We start from the raw sequence: 17,452 nt of genomic DNA, 5'->3' as shown, positions 1-17,452 counted from the left end.
ACATTTTCTCCTTTGTAGTGAGAACGTATGGAGGCAGCACTAATGTCAATGAGACAAAAGTACAGCAATTTCCAGAAGGGATAATAGGATAAAAGACTTGTTTTACAGCAAGAGGCTGCCTGGATTCCATATCTCAGCCGCTTGATCAAGAACAGACTGCATTGAGTGAGTTTTTACAATGTTCTGGACAGTGGACTATTTTACAAATGAGAAAATTGTGGCACAGGAGGACTCAGGTTTTCCAGGACCACGTAGCTGCTGTGGAATTACTCTAGATTCAAGGCCAAAGTGCTCTGGGTAAACTGTGGCATGGCGTCCATTCTGTATTCTTCTCAGCTCACGTTCCTGAAGCTTTTAGGAACAGTGTGACAATCTGGTGTTAATATCTACACCTCCTCACTCCCAGCCTCAGTCTGTCCATGGCTGTGGAGTTTGGGGTTTGAAGACCTCTTGGCAGGCAGTAGTACTGGGGTGAATGGAGAGCTGTGCGTGTCCCCACTGGATCGATGGAAGACAATAAAATAACGCAATCCATGTTAGCATTGGAACTCCAGGGTGGCTGGCGGTTTTGTCTCTTCGTTTCATTTCTGTATCTCTAGAATCTAGATTACAAATTAGTACAGAGGTGGGTATCCATTACGAATTTGTTAAATGAATGATAAGTCATTATTAAATGAATAAATGCTCAGAGTTCTTGAGAGTGACTAGAAGTTAAGCCACCAGGTCATCCTGAGCACATGAAATGGAAGAAGCCTGAACTGAAGCATCTCTCATTCCCCCGCTATGACCCTTGGGCAGAACCTGCAGAGTGTGAGAAGGTGGGACAGGAGAAGGAGCCTGGTTAGAGGTTGTGATGGGAGGGGGCTTGCTACTAACATAAATTAATTATGGGTAATGATGGGTTTCGTTTTAAGAATATTTGGCCAGAAAAGAAAGTCTAAATGGCATGAAACAATCTCATCTTGTGAATGAAGAGAACGGATCCTAGTGCTTCTTTGTCATGAGATTGAATTCCCTGTTCCAGGAAACAGAAAAACCTTGGATTAGAGGCAGTGCTAGTGATCAAGGGCCAGGCTCTGTGTAAAGTGGTGGATATGTCTTCAGCAGTGCTGCAAGCAAGGTAGTTGTTGTCTGCATTGTGTGCTTGGGCCACTATCAGGGAAGTCTTAGGTTACAAAAGATGGAAATAGCAGCTATAAAAAGGATACTTGGGGTGGGGAGGGGCTTTCAGACGGCCTGATGACTACTCTGCCACTCAGGTTTTCTTCCCAGTTCCTGATTATACCACTGGGAAGTCCATCAGCCACTGGCATATTCTGTTAAAGAGTCTGTCTCTCTTAAAACTTTGTCTCTGGAAAAACTTGGTCTGGAGGTGTTTGTAAGATTAGCTGTGATGTGAACTAGTTGAAAAAGAGTTTTGGGCTCTGCTACTGGTAAATATCTCAAGTGATGGAGCTTGGGTAAGGGTGTATTGGATGGAGGGAATCAAGATAGGTGTGTTTAGGGGTGGCAAGTTATGGGTGGGTGCTTAGAGCAGAGGGCTGCTTTCTGGTTGCCAGGCTGCAGTTTTGAGAGGAAGAAGTGTGACTAAGATGCTGGCAGGGTGCCATAGACAAACGTTTCCTGTTTGTAAACTGCAAGGTGGGTGTAGTCCTGCATCCCCCAAGAGAGGAAGGACAGGCTTCCTGTTTCTTCCCTGTATCCACTGAAGTCTCCGCTGCCAGGTGGTGGTGCTACTCAGTGGTGCTGCTGCTTAGAACCATCCTGAGTCTGTAAATGAGCAGCGAGTTGAGAAATAGCCCCTCTGAGTATTACTTAGAGTCTGGGAGCTGGGTGCTGCTGAAAAGTGCTGATTTTTATTTTGCAATGAGGTCTTTTGTGTGTGTGTGTGTGTGTGTGTGTGTGTGTGTGTCCATGTATGCAAATCTATGAGCACCTATATAGAAATCAAAACTCAACATGTTGAGTGTCATTTTTCTTCTTATTTATTTATCTAGTTGTTTATTTGAGACAGTCTTTCACTGACCCTTGAGCTCACCAACTCAACTAAACTAGTCAACAAACTCTAGGAGATTCCTGTCCCTGCCTCCCCAGGGCTGAGATGAGAGGTGCATGTAGCTGCTTGTGATGGTTTGTATATTCTTGGACCAGGGAGTGCCACCATCTAGAGGTGTGGCCTTGTTGGAATAGGTGTGACCTGGTTGGAATGGGTGTGTCACTGTGGGTGTGGGCATAAGATCCTCACCCTAGTTGCCTGGAAGTCAGTCTTCCACTAGCAGCCTTTGGATGAAGACGTAGAACTCTCAGCTCTACCTGCACCATGCCTGCCTGGATACTGCCATGCTCCTACCTTGATGATAATGGACTGAACCTCTGAATCTGTAAGGCAGCCCCAATTAAATGTTGTCTTATTAAGACTTGCCTTGGTCATGGTGTCTGTTCACAGCAGTAAAACCCTAACTAAGACACTGCTCTTGGTTTTGGTTTGTTTGTCTTTTAAATTGTGGGCTCTTGGGAATTAAACTCAAGTCCTCATGAAAATTACAGAAAGTTCTTTATCCACTGAGTTATTATTTTTCTAAATCCCCTCAATGAGAGTCTTACAACATCTTCATGTGTGGTGATAATGTCATCTCTCTGTGCATGCCCTTGGGCAGCTATTTCCTTGTTTGCTTTCAGGTCATTGTTTCTGAGATAAACTTAAAAGTGTTGGAATATTAATATAAAGCCTATACTTTGGTAGTACATTTGTGAGTTTACAGTGGCTGAGCTGAGCTGTCAATTTCACGTTCATGGTTTCTTAGGCATTGGACTATATCTATAGCTATATCTAAGACTCTATCTATTATATACTTACTATATAAATATACTATATATGTATGGTATATAGATACTATATAAAAGGTACCCAGAACCTTTTGTAGTTTCTTCTTCATAAACAGACTGCCAAGGATCTTGTTGGCTAGTTTAGTTAAGTTGGCTAAGGATCTAAAAGACATACTATTTAAATGATTTCCCCCATGGAGTGAATGCCCTAGCTGAAAATGCACTACAGAGTCCAATAGTCAGCCAGAAGTGTGCTTGTATGAGCAAAGCATTGCGCGTGAAATTTGGCTTGTCAGTGTGAGCTGGTCTGAAAGCATCTTACTTTAAAGTGTGCAGCTGGGGAAAGTGGCAGAGGGATGCTCATTGTTTGCTTGGGCTTCCTTGTCTAGCCTTCTACTTGTCTTTGCTAATCAGTGCTCCCCTGCCCCCCTCGTTCTTTATTCATTATGGTATGTTACTCCTGAAGTATATAGGCAACCATAGCCTTTAATTTGTCTTGCTGCGTTTGAAATTATCATATCTAAGTGAAAAAAAGTTATTTCTCAAATGATAGCATTTTAAGTTAGGCTTATTTAATTAGCTACCATGGTCTTCTACTTCATCTTTCTCCAAACATGCTGCTGATTGCAAGAGCACCAGAGAGAAAGAGGATCCTCTACAGAACGCAAGTGGTGATCTGAGTAAAAAAGCCTCCCACAAGCCCATTAGGAGTCGTGGCCTTGGGGAAGGTGGAGCTTTGTTGGAGGAGGTGTGTGACTCAATGGTGGACTCAAGCCTTCCTGATGCCTGCCTATCCCTACATAGAACTCTCAGCTCCTTCTCCAGCACCTTGTCTGCCAGCATGCTGCCATGTTTCTCACCATGATAATTGGCTAAGCCTCTGAAACTGTAAGCCCATCCCAGTTAAATGTTTTCTTTTACAAGAGTTGCAGTGGTCCTGGTATCCCTTTACAAAAATAGAAATGCTAACTAAGACACTGCCCTATGGTGGAAGGCCAAAGAGGGCAGTCTGATGAGGGTGTGGCCAAAGTTGGGGGGGGGGTGCACTTCATTGGGGCTCTCCGTACTCACTGCTTGTTGGCTAGTGTTCTCAAGGTAGAGAAAGGGCGTTCTTTCACTTACTTCTCTGCCTTTTTAAAAAGTAATACATGACTATTCAAATGCATAGCTATTAGAACAGGAAGAAAGCTTTACAAATAAATAGAAAACTTTTATACTGCCACTAACTGGGGATAGTCTTCAAAAATAGTTGTGGTAATTCCTTCTTGACCATCTTTGTGTTTACACACACACACACACACACACACACACACACACACAGAGGGAAAAGGCAGGACCTAAAGAAATAGCTCTGTGCCGGGCGTGGTGGCGCATGCCTTTAATCCCAGCACTCGGGAGGCAGAGGCAGGCGGATTTCTGAGTTCGAGGCCAGCCTGGTCTACAAAGTGAGTTCCAGGACAACCAGGGCTACACAGAGAAACCCTGTCTCGAAAAACCAAAAAAAAAAAAAAAAAAAAGAAAGAAATAGCTCTGTGGCTAAGCATTTGCTGCTTTTCCAGAGGACACAAGTTCAATTCCCAGTACTGGTGTAATGTGGCTAACACCCTCTTCTGGTCTCCACACACATGCAGTTACACTTGCATACCCTGTATACCCACACATAAGCATGCACATACACATAATTAAAAAGAACAAAATTCCAGGCCTATTGGCTCACTCAGGCAGTTAAGCCAATATGAGATCAATGGCTGTTAGTTCAAGACCAACATTATCTAAATCGTGAGCTCCAGGCAACCAGGACTACACAGTAAAACCCTGTCTCAAAAAATAAGTTAAAAAAAAAAAAAAAAACCAAACCCAGGATACCATATTGTATATTCTGCTTAGGAATTAGTTTATTCTGGTATGTTGGGTAGGAGTGTGGCAGAGGCTCGTGGTAGGGTGCTCTGTGGTATCTTCATGAAGGCAGTCAATGAGTTCTAGAGCTAGTCATTATGGTGGTGGCTGAAATAAGAGGTCAGGCTGAAAGGATTTTGAAATAGGACCAAAGAAATGTCACATGCAAATATGTTATTTCCCCAAGTAGTGAGTGTAGTTCTGTTTAAGAAGCATTCCAAATTGTATCTGTTTTAAAACACAGTGACAAATTGATTTCCATTCTGGTAGATTGACTTCTGGGCTACCTGGGTATTCATTCATCTAGGACCTGAGAGTCCAGCATGGATAAACCTGATTTGATCTTACCACCATAGAATTTACACTCCTTAGGGAGATAGACAGCCAACACAGGGACCAATGCATAAGAATAATTTGGTTCGTGTTGTATAAATGCTCTTTGTAACTGTGAAGGACTGAGCTGGCGGTGACAGTGCCAGGGCTCAAGTGGAGGGATTCAGGGACTCAGTACTGACAGAACGGAGCAGAAGGAGAAGCTGTAGGAAGGGCCGGTCTTTGCTCATTCCACACACCCAAGAGGGATGTCTCTGCTTGGAGAGCATGGCCTTCCTCTGGATACACCGCATGAGATGTAGTCACTCTCTCTGTCCTGTCACTCAGATCTGTGGGAAGTCACAGTTGCTCTCTTTGATGTTGCAGAGTATACCAAGGATCTTAGGATGCTTTCAGGTTATTTTTCTCAGTCTCAGGGCTAATACCACCAAAGTAGGAGTAAATGGAAAATTTCTGTTAGATAACCGAGAGATGTCTGGGAGGTTATTGTATCATTGTAATTCCACTTTCGTATGAGGTACGACGGGCTGGCCATCTGGCTCAGTAGAGCATTTCCTAGCATGGGTGAGGTTTTCCATTTAAGCCCACTTCTCCCTCCTCAACCAAACTAAACCAAACCAAACCAAACCAAACCAAACCGAAACAACAACAACAAAAACCAAACCATTGTTCCACTGCATCTTAATTCTAGGACAGTGGTTCTCAACCTGTGGATCACGACCTCTTTGAGGGTCAAATATCAGCTCTTGTGCTTATCAGATACTTAATTATGATTTATAATAGTAGCAAAGTTATAGTTATGAAGTAGCAACAAAATAATTTTATGGTTGGGGGTCAGCATAACATGAGGGACTGTATTAAAGGGCCACAGTATTAGGAAGGCTGAGAAGGTTAAGAACAAATTTTAGAAACATTGATCTATTTGTTGGATCTTTTAGTAAGTTTTGTGCATTTTCTTGGAGATAGTGTCTCACAGTGTAGCTCTGGCTGGCCTGGAAATCAGAGATCTGCCAGTTACCTCTACCAGTTACCCAGTGTTGGGATTAGAGGTATCTGAACCGTGCCTGGCCATGACTAGATATTTTTATCTGAGATTACTTCTTAGGTATTGAAGGTGCCACACACTTGGGATCTTACCTCTAGGGACATAAGGAAGACAAGTTTGGGGTTGCTATGGTGTAGTGAGATCCTGCATCAACGATAAGGAAAGAAACCTCCTTTTTCACTTCTGGGTGCTTCCTTCCTTTTCCTGACACAGAAGAAGATAAGCCCCAGAGTTATGACAGCCCATGTGCCCTTTTATTGACATGTAAAATCACATGAATATTGAAAACATGAGACAGGAAATTTTGTCTCAGAAGTTAGCCTTTTCCAAAATACATGCCATTTCAGGATTCTGCCATGTTCAGCATTATGAATCCTAATAAATTTTTAAATTTCTTTCTTTACCATGGCTTAATCTTGCTTAAATGGACTTATCTAAGAGTGCTTATATAATTCAAATAAATAGAAGTAACCTTTAGATGTACTCCTATTAGTTTACATTTTTAATATAATAGCTTATTGATTCTTTGAGAAGTTCATACAGTGTATCTTGACCATATTTCCTATATTGTGCCTAACTAACTCGTAGATCCAATCCCACTTCCTAGGCCCTCTGTATCCAGTTTTTTAATTCAGTAAATCATTGAGCCACAACATTGGTCCACAACATTGTTTTAAGTTTTAAGGATTTTGTGCACTCATGTGTGTGTGTGCATGTGTGTGGACAAGGCATGTGCACGTGCCTACATGAGTGTCCACAGAGGCCAGAAAAGTGTTGGATCCCTGGAACCATGGTGGACTACCCGCTGAATTCCAGTCATCTAGAAGAGCAAGCATTTTTAACCACTGAGCCTTCTCTCCAGTTCCTGATTTACAGTGAGCCATGAACACAGAATGTCTATGCTATCTGAAATAGTTTCCCCATTTTGGTTAATACTATTCACATGTCAGGCTTGTCTTACATGTCTTCTCCAAGGCTCTGGATTAACTTCTACATAATGAGGATAATTAGGTGTTCTTGGCCACCAGCTCTCTGCCTGTCCTGGTACTCCATTAAATACGGAAGCTACTCTGAGAATGATTTTATCGAGTGGTTGTGTTTAGCACTGTGATGGAAAGGATAGTGTGGGATATTTAGAAGTCATCTAGAGATGGGATTGAGAGTCTTGGAATTGTAAACTGTAGTCTATCTCCAGCTTCCCATGGCATGACCATGTGACTTAGACATCATCTTTAACCCCTCTTGAGTTTGAATTCTTTGTGAGGCAGATTGGAACCTAAGGTACATGGCCCCAGGGTCTCTGTGAACTGAGTGGCTATGGTAATGGGGTGTGGTTCGTTTGATATCTTTTATTTTGTTTTGTTTTAACCAGCTGTTTAATTGATTCAAAAGTAGGTTTTGATGTGGCCATAGCTACTTTTACTGTTGATATCATGAGTGACTGGTTGTCACTAGATGTCATGTTGACAAGCTAGGATAATATTTTTTTGTTTGTTTTGAGGCTGTGCATAATTAATTACATAATTATGAGTTCTTTCAGTTTGGTCATTGTAAAGTTACATCACAAAACTAAGTAAGGATTTACTAGTAAGATAAAAATAGCAATAAATATTTTATACAGTTGACACACATGTTCAACATATGTTTTTCAAGCCTATAAAAACAATGAACTCATTGTTCAATCCATAAAAAAAATCTAGGTAGTCTATTCTCAAAAGAACCTTTCTACCTTTGCTTTTAAACACTTGTGTAGACTTACACATTTATAATTTTAATAATTTTTTAATCTTCTAATGTACTTCTTAATGAATTACATTAAAACCAGTAAAGTAGATAAATGGGTCTGGAGAGAGGGCTCAGCAGTTGTGAAAGGTTTGTTGTGCATTCATGCATATGGGAGGACAGATTCCAGTACTCACAGAACAAGCCAACATCTGTAACCCTGACCTGAAGGACGGTGGCAGAGAGAGGTGTGTACAGACTTGATAGCTTCTAGATTAACCAAGAAAGTGAGAGCCTCAGATTTAGGAAGAGACCCTGATCCAAAGTAACAGGAGAATACTTGTACCCTCTTGTGGCCACTGTGCACATGCACACACACACACACACACACACACACACACACACACACACTTCTAATTTTTTTTAAAGCCTGCATTGCTTTCTTGGATATATATAGTTTATTTTGTGCAAGGTGTTCCACTGAGGGATGGTAACAGTTATTAGTTACTTAATCAGTGCCCCTGTGATTCAGGTCCACCTCCAACTTCCACTTTTGCCCATATTCACACTGAGGTGGGCCTCTGTTACAGAGGAGCCTGTGAACTTGTTAGCCAGTCAGGGGACTCAGTTGCTGAGTCAGAGGATATGTGCCCTGGCAGTTTTGGCTGAAATAAACAAACTGTTCTTCGAATCCATTTCCCGGGTCTGTACCCCCACTGGTGTGTGAGCAAGCTGGTTTCTTTCTTCTCAGCCGCTTTTTCCTCTCGTCTGCTGTGTTATCAGTACCGTGGAACCTACAGAAAAACACCGTGTCATTGCTGGGGAAAAGCCGATTAGATGGGTGATCATTACAGTTTATTTGTATAAATTCCAAAGAATGAATATTACACCAAAGACCACTTCCTAAACTACGTATGTTTGCTAAATTAAATAGCTGTGTTGTTATGTGCCTTGGAACGTATTTTACATTGCTTCAGAGCACAATTAGAGCAAGCATAGAAAATCCTTTCAATGTGAACGTGATCAACCAATTAAAGCCTTCCACGGAGAGTCATTCTCTTAATGCAGCGAAGTACACTTTGCACGCTATGCAGAAGGTTTGGCTGTAACCACCTCATGCATCTCTGTGCTCTTCACATGCTGGTTTTCTTCTGTTATCTTTAGATGTCCTTCCTGTGTGTCAGGGAGAATGGACGACTAAATGTCTTCGACTTTAGTTTTGATAGTTGCTACTGCTCGTGTATAGCATCTGTGTACACGTGCATATGCACACAGCCTCAATCAGTGTACATGTGCATGCACACACAGCCTCAGCATCCTGGAATGGGATACTCCATGCTTCATGTCGGAAAGCGGGGTAACTTGTGATCCCCGTCCCCCAAAGAAACATGTTCTTTTTCTCCACATTCGTCTTATTACCTAGACATGGAAAGTCACTAGAGATATAAGTTGTTTTTGTCTTGGGCTGCAGTGTAAGGCATATTAAAGTAATACTGTTTTTTTTTCCCCCATACATTCTACACTGAGCTACATCCCAGTCTTTCCAAAGCCCCTCAAGGAATTTAGAAGGTTGTTTTTCATGCTAATGTACTCTCATCTAAAAATGTTTATTCTAGTAGTTGACTTGGGGGACAGGGAGATGGCCTTCATAAGAACAGCGGGAATTTCATGACTTTTTAAATAATTTTTTTCTCCTTATTTTGACTTTCAAATGTGGTGTTTAAAATGGCAGCATCCTAATTCATTTGCAGAGAAAAATGTTTGCACTTTTGACCTATTTGAGATGTCCAGAAATGATGGTGGTTGTACTACAACCTTTATATTTAACTTGTTACTAATGTTAAATTGCTTGGAGTTACTTAAACACAAATACACATTTAAACATTATCAGGCAGTTACCTTTTATGTATTACTTCTTAGCGTACATAGTACATTCTAGAGAAATTGTCTGCTTTTAGCTTGAGACTTATGCTGAATTTGAAATTGTTTGGTGCGTATCCACTCGCCTCCTCTGTCTCCCAGGCAAAGTAGGTTGTTACATTAGTCAAGCAGTAGAACTTTGAGCCTTCTCGAAATGTAGTTTCCTTGTGTTATGTATCTTTGGGCCCATCCCTTTGCCAATCCTGGAAGTCAGTGATGCCGTACACTAAGGGAACAAAGCTTTTTTTGTTCTTGTTATTGTCGAACCATAGCACCCCCTAGCGTTGTAATAATCTGTGTTTTAAAAATTGCAAGAGGGCTGGAGAGATGGCTGACCATGTAAAGATGCTTGCCTGGCAAGCCATACTACTGAAATTCTATCCCTGGATTCCATGTAAAGGTGGACGAGAGAAGTGACCAACATACAATGGCTGTGGCACATGCGATCCTAACCCATATCACACACTACCAAGTAAAAGCTTAAAAATTCAAGCGAACGTTTTATGTTATACAATGAACCATTAAGAGAATCCAGTGTGATGTCCGTACGTGACCAGGGAGACCTGTGAGAGATTCTATGGAAATGATGGAGAATGGAAGACTCGTCACCATTTTTGCAATAATTAATTTCATTTGTTTGTGTGGAATATGTGGCTGTAGATTCGAGCTATCGTCTGTGGCTGGACCTACTGCGCGCGCGTGTAGAGGTGACAAAGGGAAGGGCAGCTGCCCACCGATACCTAAGTGTTTCACTTGTGTGTTGCAGGTCCTCCTCCCAGCAGCTGGCCTGCTACAGTTACAGGATGTGAAGAAGACATGCTGTGAATTTTTAGAATCCCAGCTTCACCCTGTCAACTGCTTAGGAATCCGGGCTTTTGCTGATATGCATGCATGCACAGACCTCCTGAATAAGGCCAACACGTATGCAGGCAAGTGTAACAGATCATGATGGGCTTTGAGACTGTGGGGAGTCAAGCCCCTGAGATCTCTGTGGCTCCATGGTGGACTGTGGAAAGTCACGTTGGTCTTCTGGGTCTGGGTGTTTTACAATTATGTTTAAGATTTCAGAATGATAGAACTGCAAAACTGAAATGAAACATCGTCTTAAAATTCTGAATTGAGATGCAGCTATAGGGGTGTGGTAGAATGCTTGCTTGCTTAGTAGGTGTGGAAGCTAGGGTTTGACTCTCTATTATCACATAAACTGGGACTGGGGATGGACATCTGTAACCCCAACCCTTGAGAGGCTGGGGAGGGAGGATCACACGTTTAAGGCCATCTTGTATGTACAGTTCAAGGCCAGCTTGGCATACTTGAGACCTAGTTTCAAAAAATAAAACAAAGTACAAGTTATTGGGGCTGAATGATAAAATAGTTTCTTTATATAAATATTGGATCCTTAAGTATTCTTTGCAGTGCATAGGTGTTTGAGAGAATGTACGCATGTATAATTATTTTGCCTTTGTGATGTTTTATACCTTTTCCACTGTATCCATGGAAACAATTTTATGGCCTAAAAATCTTCAAAGTAATGAGATCTTGATGTGTGGGGATAGACTGGAAAGGTGGGACCCAATTATGGGCTCTCTGTTTGCAGATGTGGGTGCCATGACTGCCTTTACTATCAGCAGAGGGATACCCGTGACTGCAGTGTGGTCTGCTCCCACCAGCCATCTGCATCTAGAGGAGAGACTGGTGTTAGGCTGTTGGACAGAGCTAAGGGTTACAGAGGGAGCTTGCGTTCTTCCTTTGAGTTTATACACATTTGGAAATGCATGTTAAAGTGATCATCAGGAAGCACCATAGCGCTTTAGACCAGGTTTCTGGAAACACAGTACCTACAGAAATGGTAATTCACTCTGCTCCACAGGAGGTGCCCCCAGAGCTTCAGCACACTCTTCCCTCTTTGTTTGAGACTGAGTCTACCCTCAAACCGCAGCCATTCTCCTGCTCCAGCTTCCAGAGTGCTGGGCTTACAAGTGTTTGGCACCACTTCTAGGTGACAAGTGCCTTTCATTGATTTTATGTTTTGATGTGTGGTGTCTTGCCTGCACATACATCTATGTACCGCACGTGTGCAGTGTGCAGTGCCAGTGAAGGCCAGCAGAATACATCAGATGCCCTGGAACTGGAGTCACAATGGGTTGTGAGCTGCAGCGTGTATGCCAGGAATTGAATCTGAGTCCTGGAAGAACAGCAAGTGCTCCTTACTCACTGATGATCCATCTCTCCAGCGCCCCCCCCCCTTCCTCCCAGGACTGGGAATTGAACCCAAGACCTTGTGCTAGTCACACAAGTTGACTCCCTAAGCCACACCCCGTTATTTTCACTTGTACTTAGGCAGTTTCATCGAGTTGGATAGGGATGCCTGTGCTCATGTAGTTCCAACCTGGGATGTCCTGCTTAGGATGCTTCTGCTTAAATGACACAGCAACTGAGGTCGCAGGCATAACTTTTGTGCATGTGCTTGGTCACCACTGCTTTACTGGCACGGCCGCCACCTGCATCCCTCACTTTAGTACAGACCAGACTGTTCTTGAGCTTCTGATCCCCACCCCAGAGTGCTAAGATTTCAGCTGAGAGCGACCATACCCTGCTCTACCACTACTTTCCAAAGTAGGGCTGATAGAATCAAGCCATATGGGGACACCTGCTGGCCTAACTGCCCATTATAAAATCAGAGTTCCAGGAAGCTGATTTGGGGATGAGCTTTTAAAACTAACGCAGAAGTAAATAGAGGATGATCCCTAACAGACCACCGATGGCCAGAAAACCTTTTCCATAATGCACTGCTTTGAATTCACCAATGTGTTCCTCGCGTAAGTACTGTTGTTCTCCAGCCAAATAGAAAATACTCCTTAGAAATGCAGTCTCCATTAGCTAGATGTGGTGTGTATGTTTTAAGTGATTTACATTAGGACTGCTGGGGCAGGGTTTTTTTTTTTTTTTTTAAATGTGTATAAAGCAATTATTATTTAGCATGTCTCCCCTGAGTTGCTTCTTGTTGACACTGCACTTGATAAATGTTGATTCTTAATGTGGAGGAGGGGAGCGTAGGGGAGTAAAGCAAAATGGATGCAAGAGATAAAAAATAGAGTGGAGACAGGGCCTGCGCTACATCAGAGCAGCCTGGCCTGCTCCAAGGGGGAAGACCAGCACACTGCTTAGCTGAGTTCTCAGGAGGCTCGGGGATTCTATTACGTTTTTCTCTTATTGAAAGTCGTAGATTTCTTTTGTCATACTACAGAACCTGAAAAAAAATTCTCTCAGACCTGAAACATCTATGTCTTTACTCGGTAGAGTCCTTCACAATTGGATAGATTTTTTTATTTTTTATTTTTGAATAGAAAAAAATGACATTTTCTGTAAAAGCATCCAGAAGCATGGATTCTTCATTTTTACCATGCTATGTTTTAATTCAGAGTCTCATCTCAAATATTATGTGGCTTTTATGTTTGCTTCTGAAGTTTATATTTGCTTGAGTATTTTAGGCTTATAGGCAACATGTTTTAAAACATCTTTTACTATGAAAAGATAAAAATAAAAAAAAAATAGAACAGTGCTTATAATCCAGTCAGAAGAGCTCTCAATTTGTAGAGAATCTTTCACCTGTAATCTTTTCTCCTCACACACACCCCTGCTTTTTTAAGATTTAATTATTTTATGTATATGAGCACACCACTGCACTCTTCAGACACTCCAGAAAAGGGCATCAGATTCCATTACAGATGGTTGTGAGCCACCATGTGGTTGCTGGGAATTGAACTCAGGACCTCTGGAAGAGCAGACAGTGCTCTTAACTGCTGAGCCATCTCTCCAGCCCACCCTTTCCTCCCCTTTTATGTAAACTCTATAAAGAGGTATACACATAGAAAAGTCAGGTTGTTTTGAAATAGTTATCATAGTTTATCCTTAACTACATAGGGAGTTCAAAGCCAGCCTTAACTCCATAAAAGATCCTGTCTCAAATAACAAGGAAAAGAATGGTGAGATGGCTCAGTGGGTAAGGGCACTTACCATCATGGCTGATGGAATCTAAGCCCCACGTGATAGAAATAGAGAACTGACTTCCCCAAGCTGTCCTCTGGTGTCCATGTGTGTTCTCAGCACCCCATACAATCAATCAATCAAATATTTTAAAAAGAGGTCATGGTAAAATCCAATAATTGATATAACTGATGAGGATTAATCATAATAATAAAATGTTTAAGTGAAGAATTTACCATGATCTTCACCTACTGACTTAGTAGGATTGTGCTGGCTAGAGGCAGTCTTTTCACGTGTTTTAGGTGATATGTATATTTTAAACATTTCCCAACTCAACTAGACCTTTGTCTTAAAGCTGCCTTTGAAAGCAAACCACAGATGCAAAGAAGCTGGAAAAGCAGCTTCTCGGCTTAGATGCATTTTAATAATTTTAGTGAAAAAGATATTTTGGAAATTGGATTTTAATTATAAATTGAAATACGGACTTTTTAAAGCCTTCGATGCTGGTAGTTGAATTTCATGATTTCACGCAAAAACAAGGGGGAGAAAGTCTTGGAGTCCTCATCCCATCTGTACCCCACCTGACTCACCACTCTGAAGATGAGCGAGGTACTTGGTTCTCCTTGTAACTGAACTGAAATGGAAAGTATCACTGAACGATTGGGGCTGCAGCTGCCGCCGTTCCAGGGTTGGTGAACCCTCGGCCTTGCAGTGTTGTCTGGGAGTGCTGCTCCTCAGCCCCCGAGCCAGTGCTCACCCGGGAGACTGGAGAGACACAAGAGGAAATTTTGTCTTCTTTAGTAAGGGCAAGCTCTTCCACATGTATACACTAAAGAAGATTGCATATGCATGTTGTGTAATGTATAGTGCAGTATATATATCTAAAATGTATTATATACTAATGGTGTAATCTATATAGTTGGAAAGTGTTCACTATAGCTATTATCTTATTGGCTCAGAGAGAAGAAAAAAAAAGCAACTTCATTATTAGATGCCCATAGGCTTTATTCAGTGGCCAGTGGTAAACTACTCCTGGCAGAGTAACTGCTGATGTCACAGTAAAGCTGTGTTGTGACTGGATAACATGTGAGTGAAAGGCTCTGAAGTGATGGGTAATAGCTTATGTTGGTAACAGAGTTACGAATGAGGGCCAAAAAACCAGAGCAACAATGACAAAAAACCCAGAGCTTTAAGAAAACATAGTACTTTAAGAAGTAATGTATTAGAGAGGCCCCTTGGTCTTGCAAACTTTATATGCCTCAGTACAGGGGAACGCCAGGGCCAAGAAATGGAAGTGGGTGGGTAGGGGATTGGGGGGGAGGGTCAGGTACATGTCTGCACGTGGGTGTGTACACATGGTTGCAGGTGCCTCCGGAGGCCAGGATCGCAGAGGTTTTGGATCCACAGGAGCTGAGATTATAGACAGTTGGGAACCACCTGAAAGGGGTGCTGGGAACCAAACTTGGGTCCCCTGGAAGGGCAGCAAGTGTTCTTAACCACTGAGCTATCTCTTCAGCTCTAAGACAAGCAAGGTTTGAATGAAGCAAGGTTGTGCGTATGAGCAGAAGAGCTCAAACCCTGAAACGACCTTTGGGTTTCTGTCCTGCGTTTGTGGGGGCTGCTTGAGTGTGCACGGTTATTGTTATTATGCAGTGGCTGCCAGTTTTTCCTCTTCCCTAGAGAGAAATGTGAAGAATGTCTTCCCTTTGTGACAGACACTGACCTTATGTTAGTCACATTAATCCAGTCACGTTTGGCCCTTAGTTGATAGTGTGTTCAGTAAGAGTCAGTAATTTACTGATGTGATAAATAGGTGCCGCATTCTGTTCTGCCCATCTGATCATAGCCATCATTTTAGATCAGTTCTTCATCGCTGTGACAAGACCCTGGAGAAGCTTTAAAGGAAGGCTTCATTTGGGCTCAGCTGCAGAGGGTTCAGGCCCACTGTCACCAGGCACATATGTGGTGGAGTAGGACATGGGGGCAGAAGGGCATGGGAGAGGAAAGCTGCTCTCTTTATTTTAGACAGAGAGTCACAGAGAAAGGCCCTCGGGACAAGATGACACCCTGTGGGGGCTGGAGAGACGTCTCAGTGTTGAGTACGGTCCTTCCAGAGAACCCATATTTAATTTCCAGAATTGCACATGGTGGTTTACACCCATCGTTACCTCTCTCTTCTGTCTTCCTGGGCACCAGGAATACATGTACACAGATATACATGTAGGCAAAACAGTCAACCCCTCCCCGTGACCTCCTTCCTCCAGCTGAACTCTGCTTCCTAAGGGTACTTTGCACTAATACAGATAATCCACTTATGACATTAGTGCTGTTATGGTCTATTCTCCTCTCAACAGCATCCTCAGAAGCAGAAACTTTATCACATGAGCTTTCAAGAACAAGTTTAGATAGAAACTGTAACAATTGTAACATCCAAGTTTCATGTTCCAAGAAAGTCTGGTAATTGAGGCCTAACATGGCCATTGTAGCAATGAAGACCTCCGACCTATTATTGTACAAGGAGATCCCCAAAATTGGGAGTCCTTAGACTAAGGAAAGAACATTTGGGAAAATGGAGTGCTCTCTGTGAACTTTTGACAAGGTTCGTAAGAGTTGCATTAATCTCGTTGTGTTGCATACGGCAGACAGAAGTAATCTTGCTGTTATGAGAGGCAGAAATATAGAATACCAAGAATTAATGGTTGAAGGCAGAGAAGTCACTCAGCAGTTAAGATTGCTTGCTGTGCCCATCCAAAGGACCAGAGTTCCATTCCTAGCACCCCTGTGGCTCAGCTCACAACTGCTTGTGTGTCTAGCTCCAGGTATCTCACTGCCTCTTCCGGCCCCCGAAGGCATCAGCACACACTTGAGTATATTCGCAAAATATGTTTGGCTGAGTATGGTAGTGCACACCTTTAATCCCAGTGTTTTGGAAGAAGAGGCAGGTAGATTTCTGTGAGTTTGAGGCCAGCCTGATCTACAATGAGAATTCTTTAGGCAAGTCAGGGCTAGTTTTTATATCATTGAAGAGGAGGGAGCCTCGATTGAGAAAATGCCTCCATAAGATCAGGCTGTAGGTAAGCCTGTAGGGCATTTTCTTAGTAACTGATTGGAGAAGCCCAGCCCATTGTATATTGTACCATTTTTAGGTTGCTGGTCCTGGGTTTTATTAGAAAGCTGGCCGACCAAGCCATGTTGAACAAACCAATAAGCAACACCCCTCCATGGCCTCTGAATTAGCTCCTGCCTCCAGGTTTTTTGCTGTTTGAGTTCCTGACCTGACTGCCTTAGATGAACTATGAAATAGAAGTATAAACAAACTACACTCTTTTCTCTCCAAAGTTGCATTTGGTCATGGTGCTTAATCACAGCAATAGTAATCCTAACTAAGACACCGTGTGTGTGTGTGTGTGTGTGTGTGTGTGTGTGTGTGTGCTTAATCACAGCAATAGTAACCCTAACTAAGACACCGTGTGTGTGTGTGTGTGTGTGTGTGCTTAATCACAGCAATAGTAACCCTAACTAAGACACCGTGTGTGTGTGTGTGTGTGTGTGCTTAATCACAGCAATAGTAATCCTAACTAAGACACCGTGTGTGCTTAATCACAGCAATAGGAACCCTAACTAAGACACTGTGTGTATGTGCGTGCTTAATCACAGCAATAGGAACCCTAACTAAGACACCGTGTGTGTGTGTGTGTGTGTGTGTGTGTGTGTGTGTGTGTG

At 42.5% G+C, this 17,452-nt stretch overlaps 1 protein-coding gene across 2 annotated transcripts in view; it reads left to right on the top strand.

Annotated features, from left to right (window-relative positions):
• Positions 1-17,452, top strand: part of Klhl2 (kelch like family member 2) — a 106,378-nt gene that overhangs the window by 57,275 nt on the left and 31,651 nt on the right. For both annotated transcript variants that reach the window (XM_021169355.2, XM_021169354.2), the window contains exon 5: positions 10,509-10,671. In XM_021169355.2, coding sequence (XP_021025014.1) covers positions 10,509-10,671 — 163 coding nt within the window. The remainder of the gene's footprint in view (positions 1-10,508; positions 10,672-17,452) is intronic.

This window comes from Mus caroli, chromosome 8, assembly GCF_900094665.2.
Source record: "Mus caroli chromosome 8, CAROLI_EIJ_v1.1, whole genome shotgun sequence".
Lineage (NCBI taxonomy): Eukaryota > Metazoa > Chordata > Mammalia > Rodentia > Muridae > Mus > Mus caroli.
Note: the sequence above shows the minus strand (reverse complement) of the source record. Positions and strands in the feature narration are given on the sequence as shown.